The 23,229-nt window shown below is 50.6% G+C and overlaps 1 protein-coding gene across 1 annotated transcript; it reads right to left on the bottom strand.

Moving 5' to 3' along the window:
• Positions 1-725: 725 nt before the first annotated feature.
• Positions 726-22,938, bottom strand: CCNI (cyclin I). The gene is made up of 7 exons (XM_027698514.1): positions 22,653-22,938; positions 11,844-12,000; positions 6,111-6,245; positions 3,770-3,844; positions 3,473-3,613; positions 2,897-3,127; positions 726-2,397 (listed from the first exon to the last, which is right to left on the bottom strand). Exons 2-7 carry the CDS (start codon positions 11,955-11,957, stop codon positions 1,936-1,938), a joined length of 1,158 nt encoding a protein of 385 aa, XP_027554315.1. The 5' UTR covers positions 11,958-12,000; positions 22,653-22,938; the 3' UTR covers positions 726-1,935.
• Positions 22,939-23,229: the final 291 nt, after the last annotated feature.

Below are 23,229 nucleotides of genomic sequence, written 5' to 3'. Positions count from 1 at the left end.
GGGGGGCTGGGAAGGGTTCTGGGCGGTGACCCTGTGGTGGGATTGGGCTGTGATCCTCACAAGTGCCTGTGTGCTGATGTGCCAGTGGGGCAAGGGGGAACGTGCCCTTCAACCTGGGAGGGAAGCCAGTGTAAGTTAACTGGAAAAGGTGAGCTGGAAGCAGAGAGCATCGGAGCTGGGGCTCTTCTGCAGTGACAGGGTGCCTTGCTGGGGCTGTGCTGCTGACACCCCCAGAGGACTGCACAGCAGCCTGGCTGGAGAAAACCAAGCCACTGGATGAGAAGGTCAGGGTCTGGAAATAGCATAAGGATGGCAGGAAGGGCTGGAAGGGAAGGAAGACACACCCCCCTCTGAGAAATATGGCCTGGGGAGGGGTTTTTCAGGACACAAGCAGGAAGAGTTGGAACCTGTGGGAAGGCTCTTGTGGTGGTCTGTGCACAACAAGAAGATGGCACCTTGGAAGGCACAGGGCAGGATGGGAGATGGAGCAGTGTTCCAGCCATGCACTCGGCCTGGAAAGGGAAGAGCCAGGAGTGAGGAGCACCAGAGCTGGGGCTAAAGCCAGAACTGCTGGAGGCAACAAGTTCACGTTGGTGACTCTGCCCAGCACCCCTGAAGGCACTTCAAGGCACTTTGTCAGCTGTCTGGCACAGAGCAACTCCCTGGCAGCATCTGGGTAAAACTGATCCAGGTCTCGGATGAAAAGCACAACACCAGACTGGGAATCCAGGACAACTTTCTTTATTGCTACCAGAAGGCTTTCATCAGTACAATGGCTCCAGATACGATACCTTCCTCAGGGCTGTGGAGAGAGCGTACAGTCGGGACAGGGCATTCTGAGAACGGGGTGTCACAGGGACGAGACGGGTTTAAAGGTCTGGCTCTTGGTTAGAAGTTACATGAACACAAAACTCGAGGATCAGGGTCTTTTGTTTTGGTTTTGTGACTGACAGGGACACACATTCCAAACCTCAGGCGTCCACAGCCACCCCGGCACCTCACCCAGCAGTGCTGGGAAAAGTGTGGGCAAAACCAGGCTCTGCACAATTCAAAGCTTACACTTCATGGAGAGGGTAAAGCATTGGTGAAAATTTACACTGAGTGCAACATTTCTCGGTGCAAACAAGAAAAAAATACCGTTTTGGTTCTAGTGCTAGAAAATGCAGTAACTGCTCTCTGTATTGGGAGAGGCAAACCGGTGTAACTGGAGAAGTCTCTGTGTGAGGCAGAGCACCAGGGTCAGCTGCCCTGGTGTTCTTCCAGCGCACCTTCACACTCCTGTGGGCATTACTGAAGTGTGGAGCAGCTTGCGAGAATTGGTTTGGGGTTTTGTTTAAAACCTTTTGTTTAAATCCAGTTTTGCAGTATTATCACATTTAAACACCCAAGTATTAACAAAAGAAAAGAGATTTTCTGTTTAGAAGGGCAAAAGAAAAAGCTGTGGGGCAGGACAGAACGTCAAGCACAAGACTGGCTGAGAATTAAAAAGAGGAACAAGCAGAAGGGGAGCAAGGAGCAGGTCGGAATGGGATCAGAGAGGTGTTAGTTGGCTGGGAAACCTGGAACAGCTCTGCAGGGTTGATGTGAGCTCTCAGATGTGGAGAATGGGTTACAACACACAGGAGCAGAAAAACAGTGGAACTGACAACACTAGAAAGGAACAGGTTTTTGCTACTTTTTTTTTTTGGTTGGTTTTTGGGTCTTTTTTTAGATTTTTATACTTTTTTGTGTTTTTAAGTGCTTAAATAGTGGAACTATAATTAGCCGCACAAGAAATAAAATTCAAAAGGGGTTGGGATTTTTTTTTTCCTGGGTTTTTTTTTTTTTTTGGCTCCCTTCAGTTCAGCCTGACAAGGTATGGCCCCTTCTCCCCCCACTGAGGACACGGGCTGCCGGGTCCGGCGGGGCTCCTGGAGCGGGTGGTGGCACTCGCAGCTACATGACAGACACCGGCTGCAGGGGCGGGCAAGGGGACACGCTGCCCTCCTGCCGCGAGACGTCGGCGCCGCAAACAGAGCCCATGTTCTCCAGGGCCACGACCTCCGGGGTGAGGTCCTCGTTGTAGAGACGCTTGATCCCGTCGTAGAAGTCGTCCACTTCCATCTCTTCCACCTTGCGCTTGGCGGAGGCCTGTTTGCAGCCGCCGGCGGGGGCGGGACGGCGCTGGTAGAGCGCGGCTGTACCTGTGACTGGCGCTTCTGGCCGGCCGTTGTCCTTGGAGAGACCCGGCCCTGGGACAGAGGAGGGCTGGCGGTGGAACGCTCCTCTGTTACAGGTCACCAGGGTCTGCTGGAGGGGACTGTAGACATATACAGAGTTGGGCAGCAGAGAAGGCTGCACAGTGGAAAGGTGATGTGCCACGAGCTCCCGGCAGTGGATCAGCTGCGAGCTGTCCATCTGGAGGGGGAAGACAAGCAAAGGTACCGGCCTTGTGGTGAGGAGAGGGCACGAGCTCCAACAGCACCACCCAGCCATGCAGGAGGAGGAAGAGGTACAGCACCCCTACCACGATGACCTTCTGCAATACAGCCCCCGCTCCTTCTTACACCTCGTGGGAATAGTGGTAAGGAAAAAGCTTAAAAGATACCACTACCAGAGCCTTTCCAGTACTTGTCAGTATGCTGGGAATGAATGCCTGAACCACTGACTAGGAATTTTGCACTAGTGTGTTATCTTCTCCCTGGTGCAGCAGGACTCTGTGTTTGTGAGGGCACATGGCTCCCACCTCTGTCACCCACTGCATGTGGTCAGGATGGAGAATTGTTCCTCCAGGCTGGAGCCCAGCCATCCCCACACAAATGCACCAGCAGGCAGCCATTGGCAGTCAGGGATCCCAAAGCCCTGGCTGGCAGGAGCACTGAGCAGGGTGTGTCCGCGGTCCCTCCCCGCCCCTCACCTGTGCCTTCTGGAGCAGCTCGATGATGAGAGCCAGCCAGTCGGGGAGCAGCTTCTCCAGCTCCAGGCTGACGATGGCCAGTGCCAGCATGGAGCCCTTGAACTGCAGCAGCTGGAAACAGGCCATGCAGTGCAGCAGCTGCTTGGTGAGCGCTGCCACGTGCTGTGACGGGCTCAGCGTGGGCAGCAGAGCCAGGAGCTGCGGCCTGCTGGACACTGCCATGGCATGGAACTGTGGGGAGACAAGGACAGGAGGCAGCTGGAGGCACCGACCTTAGGAACGCCTTGTGAGATGGCTCGGGCACACTGGCATCCTCCAGCTTAACCTTGGAGGAATTTCCACACCAGGGGGAAAAACCCAGCACGTTGAACCCACCAAAGCTTGGTGCAGCCCTTCTAGTGGGACCTGCCCGGCTTCTCTGGCAAGGCTTTTTCATTCAGAAAGTGCTTGTACAGAGGAATTACAAACATCCCAAGGTCTTTGCTCCCCTACAGGTAGAATTTTTGTGTAGGTGCTTCTCAACGCATTATTTGTGCTGACCGATACCTGAAAGACCATGAGTAGCCCCTTACTTACAATATGAAGGAAATCCAGTGGCGTTGCCATGTGAAGATCCCAGTTCAGTTTATCCAGGATGATCTTCTCCATTCTGCGAATTTCAGCTGGAGAACAACCACAGAAGCTATCCCGAGCCAACACCTTCAGTACTGGAATCCTCTGCAAAAGCCAACACAAAAAAAGAACGGATTGTTAGAGAAATCCTACCAAATGCCTCATTCCTGCCCTGGCAAGTGTCAGCCACTGTGTGCAAGCAAAGGCAGGACTGGAAGGACAGATACTCCGACAATGGCAAGGCAGGAAGAACAGAGTTACCTCATCTTCCTCAATGGTCTTTGCAGCGAGGAAGAAGCAGCTGATTGCAATACAGTTGAGGTACTTTGGACGGGCCTGCAGGACAGAAGAGCAGAGAAGTCTCTGTGTCAGCATGATGCAGAAATGATGCCCTGATCCTTCTGCTTGGACATCCCAAGCCCCAGGGTCTCCATGTGGATCAGCAGGCTGACCTCTTAACTATGCCCTGGCGGTGACAGGCTGTGCCAAGCACAAATCCATGCTCCGTGACATCAGGCCGAGCAGAGATCTGATCTGGCAGCCCCGTGATTGGAACGGGCAGCACTGGAGTGGAAAGAGCTCGGGCTCAGGCCCTGCAGCAGAAATGGGAAGGAGGACTGTCTTGCCTAGGGAAGTGTAACTTGGAAAAACACCACTTGGTTGTTTTGCAGCACAGTTCCCAAAACTGTGGCCCAGGGATTAGCGGAGGAGAGCCAGTCCCTTCCACAGGGAGATGGTTCAGGCAAGGTAAATGAAATTTGGATGGGAGAGGGGTCTGTCTGTGAGCTCAGTCTGTGTGACTGTTTTTACAAAGGGCTTCACTCCCACCATCAGTGTAACAACCACTGGACATGGTCCCCTCCTCCACAGTGGCCACGGGCAGGGAAAGGAAGAGGCTGTTCCTTAACTTTGGGACAGCTGGAGATGCTGAAAGCAAAGGTAAGTGAAAATCCTGCAGCAAACCTGAAAATCCACTCACAACCTGCACTTGTGCACTCAGGTGTCTGAGAATGAAATCCCTTAGGGCAGGACCAGAACTGGGCCCTGCTGAGGGCTAACGAGTGCTGGGCAGTGACACACACCAACACTGCTGGCTGTGGGTCACAGCCACTCCCAGCAATCCCAAACTGTGTTCCTGGAGATGGGAAAGCACCTGATAAAAAAAACAGGAGCTGCATCAGAGGAATGAGAGCTTTATGGGAGAGGAGAGCTGGGGGAAGGAGCACAGAGCATGATGCTCATGCAGGCTAAGCCCCTTTCCCAATCCCTGCTCGCTGCCTCAAGCACACAGAGGGCTCCTGACTTGTATTCCCATGCTTTCTGTACACACTCCTTGGCTGCTCCAACTTACTGAAAGAAAAACTGTCCTTGAGGGCATTGGCTGCTGAAGGACTTAAATCTTTCCCATCTCAGCATTTCAGTAACTCAGCTGCTTTGGAATCTCCTTAAAAATAAGACCTTCCATGGCTTGTATGAAAACATGAGCAATATTTATTAATGTTTAAAGGGTGGGTTAATGAATGATGTCAGTTGTGTTCTACCAAACTCAGTCACGTTGGAGTGCAAGGGCACAGGCTGGGAATGCATCATGCTCCTGCTTCCCTCTCCTAAGGGATACAGCTTACCCAACGTGCTGGTGGTGAGATCAGACACGTGCAGGTGAGACAGGGATTTGCCAAGCACAGAATGGTAGCTGAGCAAACACAGTAAGAGATGAACTTCCCAAAGCCTGACCTCACAGCTCCAGGCCAGGGATTCCAGGCTGGAGCAGAGTTTGTTCAGTCACTTGGCAGGTACAAAACCACAGCCCAAGCACAGCCCAGGTAACTCAAAGGGCCAGAGGAACAGCAGGTCTCCCTTGCAAGGAGCCCACATGCTGTTTTCTTACTCCCTTTTTAAGCAGTTTCTATGGTGGAATAGCCTTAAAAACAAGGGGGTTCTTCTATTCTGCTGTTGGGGAATACACAGTGGGTTGAGCACCACAGGAGGGGACGTGTGTCACACAGAAGCCTGACCTGTGTGTGCTTCCCTGTCTCCTTCACACCTGCTGGACATCAGCCTAAAGCTGCAAGTCCATCAGCCTGGCTGTAGAGCAGGCAGGCAGGGAACTGCTCCCAGAACAACAGTGGCCCCTGGCTCTATATTCTTCCCCTCCCTTTTTTTTTTCCATTTCCCTGCACCAGCCCACTTGCCAGGCCCAAACCTCAAACTTTTTCTCCAGCTGGTTCCCTGCTAGCAGGTGCTCCTGGCAATCCAAGTGGTACACATGAGGTGAATGTAGTTAAAACACCCACAAAATCGAGGTGAGCAGAGACCTTCCCAACACTTCTGTCCGAGGGTGCTGGGCGTTGGGTTCCAAGTGTTATAACAGTTCATGGGCACTGCCTTTACCTTGAGTCTGTTCAGGGTGAGACTGGGGTCTTGGTATCTCAGAGCCCACCCCAGATGAGGCTCTGGAGCAGCAGGTGCCAGCCTATCCACGGGGAGCAAGGAAGGGGTGTGAGCACCAGGGGGGACGGAAGAGTTTCCGTCAGACTGCACACACCAACAGCTGAGCAGGGGGTAGGAATCTATTCCAGTTTAAGGATCCACAAATATTTACCTTTACTGCAGCTAAAAACCTGTCCAGGAGGCTGATGGCCAGGGCAAGCGTTTCTGGGTAAAGGTGGAACTGGTACTTGAGCTTGGCCAGCCACTGGATGACCTCATCCCTCTGCCTTGGAGAAATGGCTACATCCTGGGGGAGAGAAAAACAAACTGTTCCTATACACGGGCTGAGCAAGTCCTGAAACACCAAAGGTTTTACCTCTGCAGGAGTCACTCTGCACTGGAACAAAGCCTCCTTTGGCAAGGGGAGCCTCGAGCCAGCCTCAATCACCACTTTGTTCCTGCAGTTACTTACCTCATCCCAAAAACCTGCCCTGGAAAAGCAAGCTTTCCTTACAGGAACCCCAAACCTCACTCCAGTGTCGCTGTACAGTGGGGATAAGAAGAAGGATGTCTTGTAGTTTCTCATACACTGACAGGCTCAGCTCCAGCTTAGCTCCCAGAGGTTTATTCTTTTTTTAACCTCCTCAGAACCATGTGGATGCACAGGAATGCCCAGCTGGAACAAAACCAGCCCAGAGGGGAGGGACCCAGTTGAAGTTTTGAGAGGAAAGGTTTATTTTTTCTTCAAATTATGGAGATTTTTTTAGCTCAGCGTATGTTAAAATAAAGAAAATTGCCAGCAGGCTTTTAGTGGCTCAGTTAACTGAGAATTGGGGTGGAGCAGGTACAATTTCACCTGCGCTTTAGGTTTGGTGTGCGGTTTAAGTTTTTGGCCCCTGTCCTCCCCATCGATCTGTTTGGACAACAGCTAAATTTCAACCGCATGTACAGTTCAGCCATTGACATCAAATCCTTCAGCGTGACTTAGTTCAGAAATATTTACAGCTTTTCCAGAGCCTTTCACGTCATCCAAGGAACTGCCTGGTCTCACTCCAGTGGGGATTATTGGGGATGATTAGCAAGGATGTATCCAGAAGCACAAACAGCTGGGCTCTTACTGCCCTCCCAGCAACACCAGGAGAGTGAAGCAGCAGAAATTTAAAATAAAACCACCCCACAGAGATGCAAATCCAATACTTCAGGCTCTGTCTACCACCCAAACACCTACTGTGTACCTTCCACGGATAGTAACTTGCTTTCTACCCGGGCTTGCTGCCCCTCCTGCCTTGGAGTCCAGCCCAGGTGAAGGCAGAGCTGTAATCGCAGAGGGGCCTCCCTGGGAACACCAGTGTCACCCCATGCTATGGTACTGGCAGTGTGACATCTTTACTCTGCACTGAGCTCCCTTCCTGGTGGGACAGAAGGGGTGGGGAATGTGGCAGGGCTCCAGCCACAGGGCTGGATTCTGGGCTGTGGGACAGGGGCACAGCTGGTGACTGCTGCTCACACCTGTCCCCCAGTTCCCTTGGGAAAAGTACACCAGTCCCAGTGCTGCTGTACCAGGAGTGCCCTGAGAACAAGGGCCTGCCTACTGTTCCAAGCCCTGATGGTGCCCTGGCGTCACCAGAACTGTCTGGTGATCGAGATGGGCTTCTGCTCTCAGCTGCCACTCAATGCTTCAATAAAAAGTACCTGCCATTTTCTCAATTCCAAAAAATATGGTTGTTTCTAAAACTGTTGATGAGCCCCCCCCGGGGCAGGACACTCGCTGCCAGCAGTGCCCTGCACTCCTCCCAGGAATGCCAGTTCAAGGGGTGTGCTGGGAGCACAGTGAACACACCACACAGCAGGAGAGTTTATTAAATGCTCTGCTAAAGCTGTTCCAGACACAGAACAGGGACTGAGGGTGTACCTGTGGAGAAAAATGGGCTGAGGAGGCGGTGAAAATGGTGCCTGTGGCGCTTCTGGCTGGGGAGGGAGGGCCCTGCCTCAGCAGCATGGGGGCATTTCAACACCACCACAGCCCTGCCCCTTCCATCCCTGGAAAATCCCATTCCTGCTCGATCCCGGCAGAAATGGGCATCGGCTTCCACGGCTCCTGGCAGTGTCTGCCCTGGCTCGATGCTGTTTTCCCTGTGCCTGCCAAAGCAAAAGGTTAGGCCTTCTCCTAAAAACAGCATGGGTGGGAAGGGTAAGACTGCCTCTCATCCTCAGCCCTCCTGAGATCTGCCCTGAGGCCAAAAGGCCCCATTTCAGCCCCAGAGTGATCTTTACCAGCCAGGCTGTAACACAAACTACACACTCGGTACCTATGAGGCCTGTCCTGGCCGTGGGAAGGGAAAAGGTGCTTGACCCAAACCCTAAGCGTGTGTAAGATGTAAAATTAAACCAAATGACCCTAAAGCCCCGTGGCCCTGTGATGGGAAGGAACAACTGCAAACACCCTCAGCTCGGTGTGTGTGCAGCACAAGGAAGGCTCCAAAATTAAACTGGCTCCTTAAGAACTACCTGAAGAAGCAAAGGAAAGGAGGTGAGTCTCCAGCTCTTTTTAACATCATCCTACAGAAAGGGTCTACTCCAGTCCCAAACTGCAAATGAGGGAGCAGGAGGCAGGGGGGAATTCCCTCACACAGACAGAGCAGGGAAGGTTGAGTGAGCTCAGTGTAAGAGACAGACAGGAGTGGGACCTGGTCCCCCCCGCACCCACAAGCCCTGCTGCTGTTTCTGCTTCCACACAGGGCAAGGAGCCTCCCACACGAAGTATCGGGCTCTATTCCCCTCCCTTGGAGGTGTCCCTGTGCCACCCTCAGAACAAAAGTAAGAAAATGCAGCACAGTAACATTAATTAAGCAGCGAGGTCACTGTTCCTTAGTTAATTGAAACTAAAAGGAGCAGTGAGACACTCGGTGGCTGAAAGTGAGAAAGTCCCTCTGGGCTGGAAAGCCCAGAGTTCCTGCCTGGTCCAGAGGTACTTTCTGTGTGTGTCCCCTCTGCACCAGATAGGAGGGTCAGGGGACATAACGTGGGCGCAGATCACCTCTAGGAATGCCCCGAGACTTCTGGAATATGCAGGCTAAAATAAACATTATCTGTGAACTCAAACATGACTCAGTTTTATTGCTGCCCCATCTAAGAAAAACACCTCACCTGATAATGTTTTCCTTCACGTCTGCTGTCCCAGACAGGTGTTTTGCCCTTTCCCCTGTTTGTTTCTGTGTGGCCTCCTGGGGAGTGAGCAGGTGACCTTTATTAGGACTGGAAATAAACTGAGATATTCTGACTCCTCAAGAGGTCCAGAGAACAAGTGGGAAGACAGGAAGAATGAGCCAGAACAGGAAAGAAAGCAGGCATGACACAAGTGACACTGTTTCTATAAAAAAAAGCCCCAAAACTCTTGGCTCACACATCTCTGTGCTGCAAAGTTATTCTGTAACATGCAAAAATCAACCTCTGACCAGGCTTTACAGCTTGATTTCTAGCCTTAATCCCATGAAGACTTCAGAATGTCACCTGCATCTTGTATAACTCAAGTGGTGGGGGAAACTAGAAGGGAAAAAAAGGAAGAAAAAGACCAAATCCATTCAGAAGCATGAGGAGGTTCCAGACTCAGCCCATCTGTTTTTTCAGGCTGAAAAGCCCTTGTGAGATCTGGCTTTGCTATGTTGCACATACCCGGAGCACTGGCCTGCATTTAAAGTAGGGGATGAGAGTTTTCAGACAAAAAGTACTAAGGAAACACAAAAATCACATATATTAAACTACCAGGAACAAAGTCCCCAAGAGACTTTGCACCGTCCTAAAAATGGAAAGTCTTCCTGTTTCTGTAACTATGGGTTTGTTTCTTCCTTTCAAAGGTCTCAACTGACACATATTTAGAAACTGCATTTGTTCCGGTTTTAAACATTAGAACCAAAAATGTCTCCTCAAGAGTCAAAACTGAAAGTTTCCTCCTGCAAAATACCCTCAGTGTGTCTCCAGTCAGGCTGTTCAGATCTCTGCAGACGCACTCACGTCTGTGCCTGGCAAACCAGGTGAGCTCATTAAACCTTTGTGCAGTCAGCCCACCCTCGCAGCAGGGAATGGAAAGTTCCACACGCTCCGGGGTGCCAGATCTGATCCACAGAAGACTGCACATTTCCCGAGTGTCATGGCAAATAAACAAGTGTCGTGCAAGTGAGGTTTTCGGCTGCTGCAGCTGCTTTCAGAAGGCAGTGGCTGTTGGGGAATCTGACCACCTTCCAGATTTTACAGAAAATGGGGTAATTCACACTGAGCACCATCGCCAAACTGAATGCTGGGGACACACGGAACAGTTGGAAAAGCTGGGTGTCTTGAACCTCAGGAACAGAGAGAAACCTGTGATTCCACACAGTGTTCTCAGCTGCCCTGTGGCCTCGCAAGTCTGGATTCCCCCCCAGCAGCAGCTGTGTCTTTGCTTCCTCTCCATCTGACCTTCCTACATCTCACACACGGAGCTCTCGCTCCAATGTAGTGATTCCTTACTGCCAGAAAACATTCAGTAGCACAGCACTAATGTCCATGTCTGAACTGACACGGGGGAAAACAGGAAGAAAAAGGTGACACCAAGACAACAGAGTTTTGGGGGTGGCAATTCCAGGAGCAGAAACCCTTAGGGACAAGCACAGAACAGGGATCGCTGCGAGGTCTGCCTAAGGCAGGTAGGTGGTGGTTTCTGAGCCACCTTCACCAAGGCAGAAACGCAAGTGCCTTGTCCCTGTGAAATCTTCCCCCATGACTCTGGTGTGGTTACACTCTCTTATCCTCTAATCTTATCTCCCTACATTATAATCACCCCAGGAATACTGCCAGCAGGGAGCGACAGCCTGGTTTACCATAAGCCAGAGGCTTAAACTGTATGTGGCCCAAGACAGCCACAGCTACATATGCTTCACACCTCTGACAACCATGTCACTCATTTGGAAACCACAATGTGGATTAACAAAAGTAATACTGAGGCCCTTAAAAATGTATATGCTCCAACAGCAGCAGTTTCTTGTTTGCCAGACAGAAAAAACAAACAGCACAGGGATTAGCTCTGACAACAGCTGACCTACCTGTATAAACGTTTCATGTGGCGTAACAACAGCAAGACGGGATCTGAGTCCTCAGTGTGGTTGTTTCAGCCCAACCCAGCACCAAAGGAGCAGAAACCCTGTGACAACCATCCCCACATTTCACATTTTGTTTTGAACAGACCTCTGTGGAGCGCAGAGGTGCCTCTGGGTGCACATGTGAGACACGCACCTCCTTCCAAAGGAGCACAGGCCCAGCTCAGGCTGGGCGAGGCCGTGAGCAGCTGCTCCAACCTCCCTGCTGCACAAGTCGAGCAGGGGCTTGGACTATGGAGCCCCTGCGGTCCCTTCCACTCCGAATTTTCCTCCAGTCCTATGAGAACATTCCTAACTGGAACAGGCCAGCGCCTGGCTCTGGTTCCCTTGACACGAGCTTGCACCCTGCTCCATAAATAGCCCTGCTGGAGTCAGTGGGGTTCTTCCTGGAGCAGTGCCTTTCCCAAGTCAGATCAACACTGTTATTAATGAACTAGTCCAAGAAATGGAGCTGCTTTTAAGAACTGTTGTGAAGTTGGTGCCCAGTAGAAATGGGCACTAATAAACCACACACTTGGTAAAATTAATTTAATTAAGACAATTAAGACAACGTCTGTATGTGCTTTCAGAGATGTACCCATGTGTGCTGCGCAGGGTGTTCTGCGCCCCCGGGGGCAGGTGTGCCCCTCAAATAAAGGGGGAATCCCTTCCTGGAGAGGCCAATTCCCAGGTAAAGGTAACCCCTCCTGAAAACACCTCCAGTAGTTCCCATACCAACACACCCAGGACAGCCTCCTGCCTTTGCTGAGATCAGTGATGTGAAGAAGAGACATTACCTGATTGGGCTGAATTTTCGGCACATGTGCTTTCCACATTTGAGCTTCCCTAGAGATTGCCGTCTCCAGAAGGAGAGACAACCTCTGGCTCTCCAGGGGTCCTGTAAACTTCATGGTAACCCTTGGATCCACCTGCCACCCAGCTGGATACAGCTACCTGCAAAACCAAAGACAGCCTGATGAAACACTGAGCCAAAGGCAGCACAAAGGGGACTACAGCTCCAGGAAACGGAACAGGCTCATCTGGGACACACAGGGATCACTGCTTGGCAAACCTGCCCACGGAAACCCAACCCAGGTGGCTCAGATTTGGACAAAGCTGGGCCAAAATCACCCACAGGTCTCCAATCCCTCTGTGGGCTGCAGATTCCTGTCACATTGAGGTTTTCTGCAAGAGCTCTCTGACCTCAGCACTGAGAGGTGGGAGAGGCTGCTGGCAAATCCATGAGACAGGGAGGAGCTGCACAGCAAATACAGAGGGGATTTCAGCAAGCTCTGAACAAATGCAGATTCAAGGCGCTTTCCCAGAGCTAAGGGAAACCTTAAAGACTGATAAGGAACAAATATTGTTCTTCATTCACATATCCTGCACCAGGTATAAAACCACACTCCAGTACCACTTAAAGCCCATCAGGTTTTAAGTGGCAAATAAACGTCAAGGCCCTCAGTCCTGAAAAAAACCTCCTTTTATTTTAGATTTTTATAAAACAAATGCTTCTCCATGAACAAGGGAGAGGCTGTACTGGGTAGGCATACCCCTACACAAGGTTTCCAGGTATCAATGGAACGACCCAAGGTTTTCCAGCTAGAGGGAACACCTTGAATCCAGGATTCCCGAGCAGGGCTCCAAAAGGTCTGCAGTGTGTCTCACAATCACTTCCCACCAACCCCCAAAGGGCCAGTGTGGGCTGAAAAATCCCTATTAGAAGTTCCTCCCTTGCCCAGGGGGATACTCTGCCTGGGGAAGCAAAACTCCAGAACCTCCAACCTTACGTTATTTACGTGCATTTAGTAATTTTTGCATTTCTTTTTTAAACCTGGGGCTGATCCCCAGGACACTCACTGTAAATGGGGCCAATGGGAAACAGGGATGCGCATTCACAGCCTCCCTCAGCTCCTTCCCTCGGGGGATTCATGAGCATCTCATTATCCTCCCATCAGACACCACAGGTTTTTCCCATGAGCTGGGCAGGTTCCCAAAGGCCAGATCCCCCACGGTCTCCAAAGCCACCAGCACTTCCAAAGGAGGGGTAAAGCCCTGGGAAATGAGCATGGCACTGATGGAAAAGAGCAGTTCAAATTACAAGGAACAGGTGAAATATGTTGTTCCCTTCGGCAGAGAGGGGCAGAGCTGGGGGACCCCTTACCACCTTGCAAGTCCAGAGCCCTGAAAAGGGATTTCTCCAGGCCTGTGCAGGGCTGATGATGGGTCATTTACCTATTTATTTATTTATTATTTAACTGAGCCTGCAGGTTGCCAGCTGTTACATCCCCGGTAATGCTACCTGGGTCACATCCACCAGTCAGCTACAGCCTCTCAGGACACACCTGGAGAAGAGCCGAGAGCTGCACCAGGTGAAATATGTGCCTGGAGAAACAGGACCAGGTCAGGACCAGAGCCACAGCTCAGCCAAGCCAGCACAGAGGCCAAAGCTGGGCCCAGTGCTGAGTACTGAGAGTGAGGAGACCAGGAGCTCCTGGCTGCACATTCATTAGGAAAAAAGCAGGAACTATATTTAGCCCAACCATGTCTCCTAATATAAAATATTGATAGTCTTTTCTTGGTTTTGCAGGAAGAGAGTAATTAGCCACTATTGGAGAAAACACAGGAAAAATATCAGGCCAAAGTGAGCATCCTCAGGCACTGCTTTTTTCTGCGGTGACTGGCAAACATTCCCACTGTATTTACAACACAAATGAGTTTCAGAGGCCTCTGAGCCCAGAAAAGCACTTTTAGTCATCCTGATCCCTCTGGAGGTTGTCCCTGTGCTGCCTGGGCCAGTCAGTGGGTGTTCCTGGAGCACCCTGACATACCACTGAGCAGCGCTGCCAGCTCCTCTTGAGCTGCCGAGGGGAAAAGAGAGGGGAAAATAACCTTTCCTTTCTGAACTAGGGACGTAATTCAATTGAGGGCTGAGGCCTTATAACCTTTGTAAGGGAAAAAAGAAGAGGACTGACGTGCTTGAAAGTTTCCCTTGGAGCAAGAGCGGTGCACAGGCTTTTCCAGCACAGAGAGCAGGGCCAGGCAACCAGCCAAACACCCCCGGGCTGAATCCAGTTTACATCTCCATTTACACAGCTCTCCATCAGATACATGCATGCCATTTGGAAAAAATGCCAGCACATGTATGCAGGCTTCCCAAAACACAAGGGAGGCACGGCAGAGCGGGATCCCAGAGGATGAGAAATGGGAGGATGGACACAGCTTCCCAAAATCCAGCACAGGGAAGTCGTGTGACGATCACAGAGGGACCGGAGTCTCTTCTCTCTGCTCAGGGCAGGATGATAAAACCTGAGCAGTGCAGAAAAGCAACATTAGCAGCACAGATCCCTGTCAGTGTGGCAGCACCTCCCAGAGAACAGCAGGAGGGTGCTCCAGCCAAAAGCTTCCCTTGTTTTTCTGAGACCCACGGCTGGAGGAGCTGCCCAAGCTGGGACAGCCACCATGAACTAACCCACCCCAGCTTTCTGCTTCTGTTTCCCTGATTTAAAATTAAACTTTAGCTCCACGGTGGTGGCTTTTTGTTTGGCTTTTTTTTCCCTGTGGTCACTTTGGGAGTTTTTAAACCACTGCTTACACAGTGCCTATGGTTTCTTAATCTGCACTGGAAGGTCAAGTGGCTCAGCTGAAACTCCTTAAAGAGCAGTTTGGAAGTTAATAAAGGAGAAGTGAGCCAAGTCAAGGCACTGGCTTTGACGTCTCCTGTGAGGTCACAAGCTGCAGGTCAAATCTTGCACTGAAATTTGAGAGTCAAAACTTTGGTGTGAGGTTTTCACTTGTGAGAGCCACTAAAAATCACCTGCTTATCCATTAAAAATAGCCTGACTTGGTCCATAGAATGTAATCCACCTCATAAAGATCTCTCTTTGGTCCATGTTTATAGCTAACTTTACTAAAAGAAACACTTTTCAGTTTCCCTGGGAGAAATTTTAGGCTGCAAAGTGCTGCAGGCTATGGTTTCCAAGAGCAGTTTCTGCAGGAATTGGGGCAGATGGCTCTCTGGACAGAAACACTTTACGGTTTTGGGGATGCGTTTGTGTAGGATGCAAAATAGGAGGGTTTTTTTATTTTTAGGCTTTGTAATCACTTGCACTGACAATAAAAAGTGCCTCCTGCAGACAAAGGATGCCGTCACAGGAATGTATTATTCACTGGCAGAACAAGCTCCTAACACAGTTCCTGATCTTCGTGCCTTCAGCTGCAATTCAGCTGTGCCAATACATCCAGGGCAGTAAGGGAAACCTCTTTGGTTTTGGTTGTGGGTTGTTTTTTTTGTTTGTTTGGGGTGGCTGTTTGTTTGCTTTTTTAACACAGCTCAATTTGGAAACATTAACAACAGCGGTCCAGGTGGGTATTCTGAACACGAGGGGTAATTCCAGTGGAGCTCAACCACCAATTTCTGAAGACCTTTGTCAACCAGCAGCCAAATCTGCTTCAGCTGTAGCAAGCAACAATAAAATCTTACAGATGACCTGCAAACAGATTTTTCTGGGCGGGGGGGGGGGGGGGAGGAAGGCGAAGCAGAAGGAAGAGAGGAGGAGACTGAATTCCTCGGAGCTCCAGCCAGCCATCTGTGATTTCAAAGGATCCAAACCTACTGCTAGAAGAAATCCTCTAACTGCAAGTTGTGATTAGAAATTTCAAAGCTGTGGGCGGGGGGCTGGGATGGATTGTTAATTTTAGTACCCGGGGCTTTCTCTCAGCTTAACTCTTTCCTTGCCCTGTAGTGAAGCAGCCTGGAATGTGTCAGACCTAAACGAGCCCCAGGCCCGCAGGGGATACTGCACCTTCAGCCAGCAGCACGTCTGAGTTGTGCCTAAGCCTAAATTCGGGAAGAGGTAATTTCATGGAGGCTGGGAGCTGGAGAGGGCCCTTGCCACTTGTCTGTGTGACTCACCCCGCGCTCACTCCCACAGCCTGCTACAAAGGCAAGCCTGTGAGATATTTTGGCAGCGTCGCTCACGTACATCATATGCTCGCCACTTCTTTTCCTCCAACCAGATTTTTCCTGGGAGTGCAAATAAAGCTGACCTCATTTTAGTACTGGTTTTCCAAATGGATGAATTTTTCCAAACATCTTAAAGGAACCTGCCAGCTAAAACCACGGGTCGGCAACAGCAAAAAGAGAAGGCAGAGCAATGTTTTGATGGGAGGGAAGGCAGGAGTTTTAAGTCCATTTTGAAACAGAAATCCCAGGGTCCATTTAGTAGCAAGGAAGGAGGAGCAGGAGCCCTCTGGAAAGGGCTGCACCACAAACTGGACTAGTTCTAACAAATCTTTGCTTTACTTTGTTCCACCAGCCTCGTGACTGACACCAGGGGTTTACTGTTTAAGGGAAGCTAAAATGGTATTTTCCAAAGTAGGGCCTTTTAAAAAACAAGGTAGAAGATGAACTCCTGACTGAACTTTCAGACAATGTCACCATTCTTCCCTCCTGGCAGGATGGGCATGATTCCAGACCCATGCCCGAACTAACGGCTCTGTTTGGAAATGCCAGGAGGGGAGGAGGTCTGCATTCCCTTTCTGCCTAACAACTGCCAAGATGAGTCCATTCAAGCAGCCTTTGCCCAGAAAGGCCTTTGGTCAGTAATGGCTTAAATGTTCCGTGCCACAGCTCCCGAGTGATGCAAACAAGCTGCTTGAATCACAGCTCCCCTCCCTTCTGGGGCAGCGTGTGGAAACATATCGAGCACACTGTGGATAAAAGGTAAAGTCGGAATGCAGCCCTGGGAGAGCAGCTCCAGCTGCACAACGGATGTGTTTGATGCAAAGAGGAGATGAAACTCAATACATTTTAATGAGTTCTGCTGCGAGATTTTGGTTTATTTGAACCTAAAAATCAAAAGAAGATGTAAACTCCTCACAACGCTTATTAAAATCAGCCAAAGGACTGATTTTGGTAGGAATGGGCCCTGCTATTGTTCGGCAGCAGATCCCAAGGCTTGGGAACAGCCCTGCTGCCAGGTCAGGAATGTGAGCCTTTACTGTGTGCACTGGGGTGTCACATCAAGGGCGGGGACAATTAGTGGTCACATGCTGAAAAGGTGGTGCCACCTCCTTGTCCAGAACTGAAGCACCAGACAGGAATAAAGCAAAGAACAACGAGCGTTTGCTGAAATGATGCCTATTATTTTTATGGGGGTTTTTCAGCCTAAATAAATCCAAGAAAGCCATGGCTGGCCCTGTACCAAACTGTCTGTACACCATAAGCACAGCTCCCAGTGATGACCAACCAGGGTTTACATAGCAGCCTCTGGGTTCTGCTTTGGGACCCTCTGGCTCTTCTGGGGACAACATCCAGGATTAGAAGGGAACACCTGGGAACCCTCTGAGAAATTTGAGGGTGCTGCTGTTGAAGAGCCACCAGGCCAGGGGCCTGAGGGAGCCATAGCAGCTCCTAAAGAGTATCACCAGCTGCCCCCTAATCAGGGAGGGTGAGGCACCCCATTGGCAGCACCTGGGCAAGGTCTATATAAGGGGCAACTCGAGGCACCACCACTTTTTGCAGGATGTGACAAAGGAAGGAGGGACTCAGGTAGGCCTGTTCCAGTATAACCAGTCTCAGGTTTGGTGTGGCACACTGTGGGGCAGTTTGGCCTCTCCCTTGCAGAAAATTTGTTGTCTTGCAGGAGCTGTGGCACGGAGCAAAGAGTTTTTAGGAGGAAGTGAGCAGGCTGCACAACAACAGCAGAGGAGTTTTATGGGAGACGGATGGGACCTTGTCTGGGACTCAGCAGCCTGGAGAGCCTCAGCCTCCCTCTGCAATACAGAAGCAAGCAGTGTCCACTTCCATCCTCAAGGAGCATGTAAGTGTGTGGAAAAGGGAAAGGGTGGGAGCAGGTGATTTCTGACACTAAAAGGAAAGTTCGTGCCCCACCTAAAGGCTTTTAACAAGAAAACAGGCTCATCACTCTTGTTAAAGAGGAGCCACCTGTGCATTTGGGCAAAAAGTATGAGCTACCTGCCCCTAAAACAGGCCAGACCTCTAGGAAGGTGGTGTGTGACTGCAGTGGTGATTTAAATGACTATGGAGATCCAGGGGAGGCAGACAAAGGCTTCTTAGGCCCTAGAGATGTTCTCCTCAGTGCTGGCCACAAGTTGGCTGCACAACCAGTCTTGGTGAAAGGGTCTGAGGTTCTACAACCACAGAATCCTGCTTGTGGTGCAGCATCTGCTTGGGAGTGATAGGATCCACCTGGCCAAGCCAGGCAAAGGTATCTCTGCCATTGGAATGCCTGACCAAAATTTTACAGAGGGCTTCAAAGCAGGTATGGCAGTGCAGGTACTATGGGAGTGACAGGGCTGGAGAACAAAGGACTTGGGGTGACACGTACACCGAGAGCACCTCGTCTGTTCTTCAGGCAGCAATTGCTGAAAGCAGAGCAGGAAGGCTTTAAAAGGAAAAAAAAGGGGCAAACCAAACCTGGCATTATGTAATGTCTCACTGCCAGTCTCCTAAAAGCAACACAGGCAGAGCATGATTCACTTCTCCCACCACCAATATAACTAGGTAGAAATCAACAGTAACTTGAAGGAAGTCACTCCAAGGAAAAGCAAGCTCACAAAGTATGAGAGTGAGCAGTAATTTCATAAAATAGGGCCAGAGGCTTTCAAGCTCATAAAAGCCAACTCTCTACAGGCGAGGGCCAACAGGCATTCGGAATTGAAAGCATCATGCACCACCTTTTGAGTAATATAATCCCCTGAAACCAAATAAATACAATGCCTCTGTGGGCAAAAACACAGAGACAGGACTCAGCAATGGCTCTTTTTGTCTTTTGGCAGTAGTCAGTCATTAACATCAATGAACAGCCATAAAACCAAACAAGTTTATACCCAGTTCAACACCCACTTCCAAAAAATGTCTGACTACAATGGCTTGATTCCTCTTGACAACAACAAAAGGGAATTTGGTCTGAAAGCCTAAGTGCTCACCAAGGCCAATATTTTGCTTTGCAGATTCTGATTGGCTTCAGGGTAAATTATCAGTGATTACAGCTAATATCAGGATACAGTGTGAGGCAGTAAAAAGAGATAATTATGAGGAAATGAGGAATTATCTGCTGTTGAAACAATAGATCAATTATGAGGTACAGCACAGTAGCTGCAGAGCAGCATTCTTGGGCTCTGAGGGTACTGTCTTCTCTTTCTCATCGACCAAAGAGAACCCACAGTTATAAAGCTTAATTATCCTCCAGGAGCTCAAGCTTGCTGACTAATTAGTCTCTTGTTGAGACAATACAGAAAAGGATATAATTCCAATTGTCCGCAAAAATAGGATGGCACAGGCACAACCCTGGCTCTTCCCTCTGTATTTATCTCTCTTGCCTTCCGAGCATGAATGTAACAGCTTTGATATCCGTGGTTCTGGACAGCCTAAAAACAGTCCCCAGCCTAAAATAAATGAAGCCAGGGAAAGGAACTCCGGGAGGCGGGGGTATGGATAAAGGGGAAGGAAGCGGTGTGTCTGCGGCAGGGTGCAATGGCAGTCAGAGTGTTCCCGCTGCTCATCCACAGATGAGCTGTGTGAATCCTGCCTTGCTCCTGTCACTGCACAAACACACACTTGCAGGGCTCTCACAAATGCAGGCTAAGCTGGCTCTGATGCTCAGGGTATTACTACAGCAGTTGCAGGCTCTGTAGTTGCATGGCCACAGTTAGGAGTGCTTAAACTGAAGGTTTACAGTGCAAATTGTTAAAAAAGTAAGGGCTGAAGCTTTTAGGAGCCAAGTTCTTGTCTGACACACCACTGTAGTCAAGAGCTACCCCAGCCAAGAAACAGGACCTTGAGGTATACAGCAAAATACCACCAAAAAGGCACAAAAGCCTCTGGTAGATGGGTTCATCCAGCACCTCCCATCACCTCGGTAAAGAAAATGTTTGATGTCTGGGCTGATGAGCAATACAGACTATCTGCAGTAACATGTCACTCCTGAGTGAGCTTTTACATGAGTTTATGGCATAGCAAGTGCAAATAGCCATTATGATTAATAAATCAGTGTTGGTAATATTTGCAGTTAGCAAACACACAGGAAGGGAAAATGTCAGACCACATCTGCTCCGTACTGAGACAGGAGACACCTGACATTTCCTTCCACCTCAATGACTTCACTGTGCTTGTTTGGCCTTTGAAAACAACTATTATTGTGCTGAATTCTCAAAGAAACTATTCTTAGTGAACCAGAATCCCCCTTGAAATCCACCTCCTTGATGGCAAGCCTGAATTTCCTGCTGCTTCATTGGAGTGCCCCGGTGGTTCTTTGGTCAGTACCTCCCCTGCATCCAGAGTCACTGGAGCAAAGTAAAAAAGGCACAAATTGGCACCTTCCTGGGCAGGTTAGCTCTAGACACCCATTCTACATGCTGCAGGGGAGGAACTCAGATCCCACATTTCACACCATCTGGAGATACAGGTCTTCACTCACAGTTTGCTCCCTGCTTGGGCAGCGGAGTCCTAAGGGTTATAATTTGGCAGTCAAAATATGATGTCTAATTTTCTTGAGGTCCTGCCCAGCCTTTTTAAAATCTGTTTGAAACAAACTGCAGGCTGCTTATCTATCCCTTCCATCACCCAGTTCAGATGGCTCATTTCCATCAGCGTGACAGCTGTGCTGAACCTCATCTCATAAAAACACAGAGATTAGACCTGTGAATGTAAGTGCTCCCAAAAATCCAGTTCAGCAGGAGGTCAAAAGTAATTAATGCTTTAACCACTCAATGGCTGCAGGTGTGCAAGGGGAAGCATCTTCCACCAGGCCCCGAGGGGAGAGCACCTTTTACCACACGGACGCTGCTCCAGAGTTGGAACGGAAAAGGTAAGGGACTGTAATTACAGGGGACATGCTCCAAGCTTTAAAAGGCTCTCAACACTTTGTCCACCAAAAAGCTTCTCCCGGGGCAGTGACACGAGCAAAGGCAGTGGCATCGAACAGCCTCACGCCTGGACTGACCTCTATTTAAACTGATAAGTGTATGTCCATGGGCTGCAGCCCCAGGACACCCCAGACATGGAACAAGGGGAAAGCCTGGCATCCACCAAGGAGAACCTTTTATGGTCCCACCACAGCAAGGCTCTTACCAGTTAACATCAGTATTTTTAAGTAGGGTCCCAGAGTAAACAAAGCACACGATTTGGAAGTACAGATTGGACACATTAAAAGGAGCATCTAAGGTCGGTTCTGCCACATCAAACTATACGCGAGCTCTGCATCAGGGTGAAGGATAATGAAAAGTATATGTATATGTACACCATGTGAAAGTTCAGTTCCTGCTGGGGAGAAGCCAAAACATCAGCTTCCCACACCCCACACCAAGGTCTGTGTAGGCACAGACGAGAGCCAGCCAAGCTATTTGAAAAACAAAACTGATTCATTTGCAGGGATCCAAAATCAAACCCTCGAGACAAGGAAAAGATGCCGTGATTTGCTTTTTGGAAGACAAACTCCAGCCTCACCTTGGGTAACCTGGGCTCCAGATGTACCTGCAGTGGGGCAGAGTTGGGGGGCACAATCAAAGCTGTCACCTCTGCATGGAAAAGGGGAGACGCTCTCCTTTCCAGAGTGTATCAGGACCACACGCATCTTGGTCAGTTTTAGTATTTTGGTTAATAAAAAAATCTCACCCTTCTGTCTCAAAAAGGGGCTGTGCCATGCACAGGCTGTTGCAGCGCACTATGGAAAGAATGTTTGGGAGCAGACAAAGGCTGATGCTGAAAAGCATTTTTAAATTCAGGCTTGAAACAATCTGCCTTTTAACAGCCTTATTTTTAAGAGCAGGAAAATGAGGGATTGTTCCTTTTTCCCTCCTTCACAGGGTCAAAAGGGGAGGATATGGGAACAGGTTTTCCTGCGTTCAGTTTTCAGGAGGATTTTTTTTTTGCCAGTCTGCTCTCTTTTTACCACAGGCACGAAACAACCCACGGCAATCTCGCCCCTTTCAGCTGACCCCTGAAATGAATTTATGGAACACCCCTTTGAAGATGGATTTACAGAAGGTAACGTTGCTCTTCCTTCAAGGAAACTTAATCTCTGCAAATGAAGTACATGAAGAGAACAGAACAAAACCAAGGGGCCTACAGGGAAGCCGGAGAGAGACTTCATCAGGTACTGAAGTGACAGAACAAGGAGTAATAGGTACAGATTGAAAGAGGGGAAATTCAGGTTAGATATCGGGAAGAAATTTTTCCCTGTCAGGGTGGTGAGACACCGAACAGGTTGTCCAAGGCAGGCTGCGGCTGCTCCATCCCTGGCACTGTTCAAAACCAGACTGGACGGGGCTTGGAGCAACCTGGTCTAGTGGAGGTGTCCTGCCCATGACAGGGGGGCTTGGAACTAGATCTTCAAGGTCTATTCCACCCCCGTAACATTCTGTGATTCCAAATCTTCACTATGACCAGAAAGTCACAGTTGGGGGACCAGCACCGGCACCGCCGGGCACCGCACCCGCGCGGACGCACAAAGCACCGCTCGCAGGATGCTTTGCGCGTTTGTAATCACAAATCAAAACGTTTATAATGCCAGCGCTGGACAGCGATGCCGTGCGCGCAGCCCTCGCACCCCCCCCTCCCCCCGTGCCCGCCCGGCTCTCACCTCCCCTGCGCGGCGGCGGGGTGCCCGGCGGGGCCCGGCCATCAGCACCCCATGACGGGGCGGCGGCGCCGGGGCTCCTCCGCGGCGCTTCAGCACCGTGCGGGGCCCATGCCCGGGGCGGCGGCGGCGGCCGGCGGGCTCCTCATGTCGCCATGACGGGCGAGGGAAGGCTGAGGGGAGGTTGGGGGTGGAGGGGGGGGGGGTAGGCGGGGGGCCGCCGCCCGGGAGGGGGGGGGGGGGGGAAAATAGAAGAAAATAAAACAAAAAAAAAAGGGAGGGGGGGGGGGGGCGGGAGGCAGCCGGCGGCCGGCGGCTCCCGGGGGGGATCGGGGAGGGGGGGTAGGAGGGGAAGAAGCGCCGGCGAGGCGGCGCGAGCGCCCCTCAGCGAAGAGCCGCCTCACCGCCTCCCCTCAGCGCCTCCGCCAGGGGACAAAGCCCCGTGTGAGGAGGGGCGGAGGCCGCCGGCGGCTGGAGGCGGTCCTCCCCTCCCGGTTCTCCCCCCGCCGCCCGGTGAGGGTCCCGCCGGCGGGCGGCTGTGAGGGGGAGCCGGGGAGGGGAGCAGGGACTCTTTTCTCCG

The sequence above is a fragment of the Neopelma chrysocephalum genome, unplaced genomic scaffold (genome assembly GCF_003984885.1).
Source record: "Neopelma chrysocephalum unplaced genomic scaffold, ASM398488v2 Primary Assembly neopelma1_128, whole genome shotgun sequence".
In the NCBI taxonomy this organism is placed as follows: domain Eukaryota; kingdom Metazoa; phylum Chordata; class Aves; order Passeriformes; family Pipridae; genus Neopelma; species Neopelma chrysocephalum.
This window is presented reverse-complemented; position numbering and strand designations above follow the sequence as displayed.

Excerpts from the sequence above, each read along its gene's own strand:
- CCNI (XM_027698514.1), bottom strand. The coding sequence starts at position 11,957 with ATGAAGTTTACAGGACCCCTGGAGAGCCAGAGGTTGTCTCTCCTTCTG. Across the intron at positions 3,845-6,110 it reads GGTTTTTAGCTGCAGTAAAG|GCCCGTCCAAAGTACCTCAA; the intron begins GTAAATATTTGT and ends TCTGTCCTGCAG. Across the intron at positions 3,614-3,769 it reads AGACCATTGAGGAAGATGAG|AGGATTCCAGTACTGAAGGT; the intron begins GTAACTCTGTTC and ends TGGCTTTTGCAG.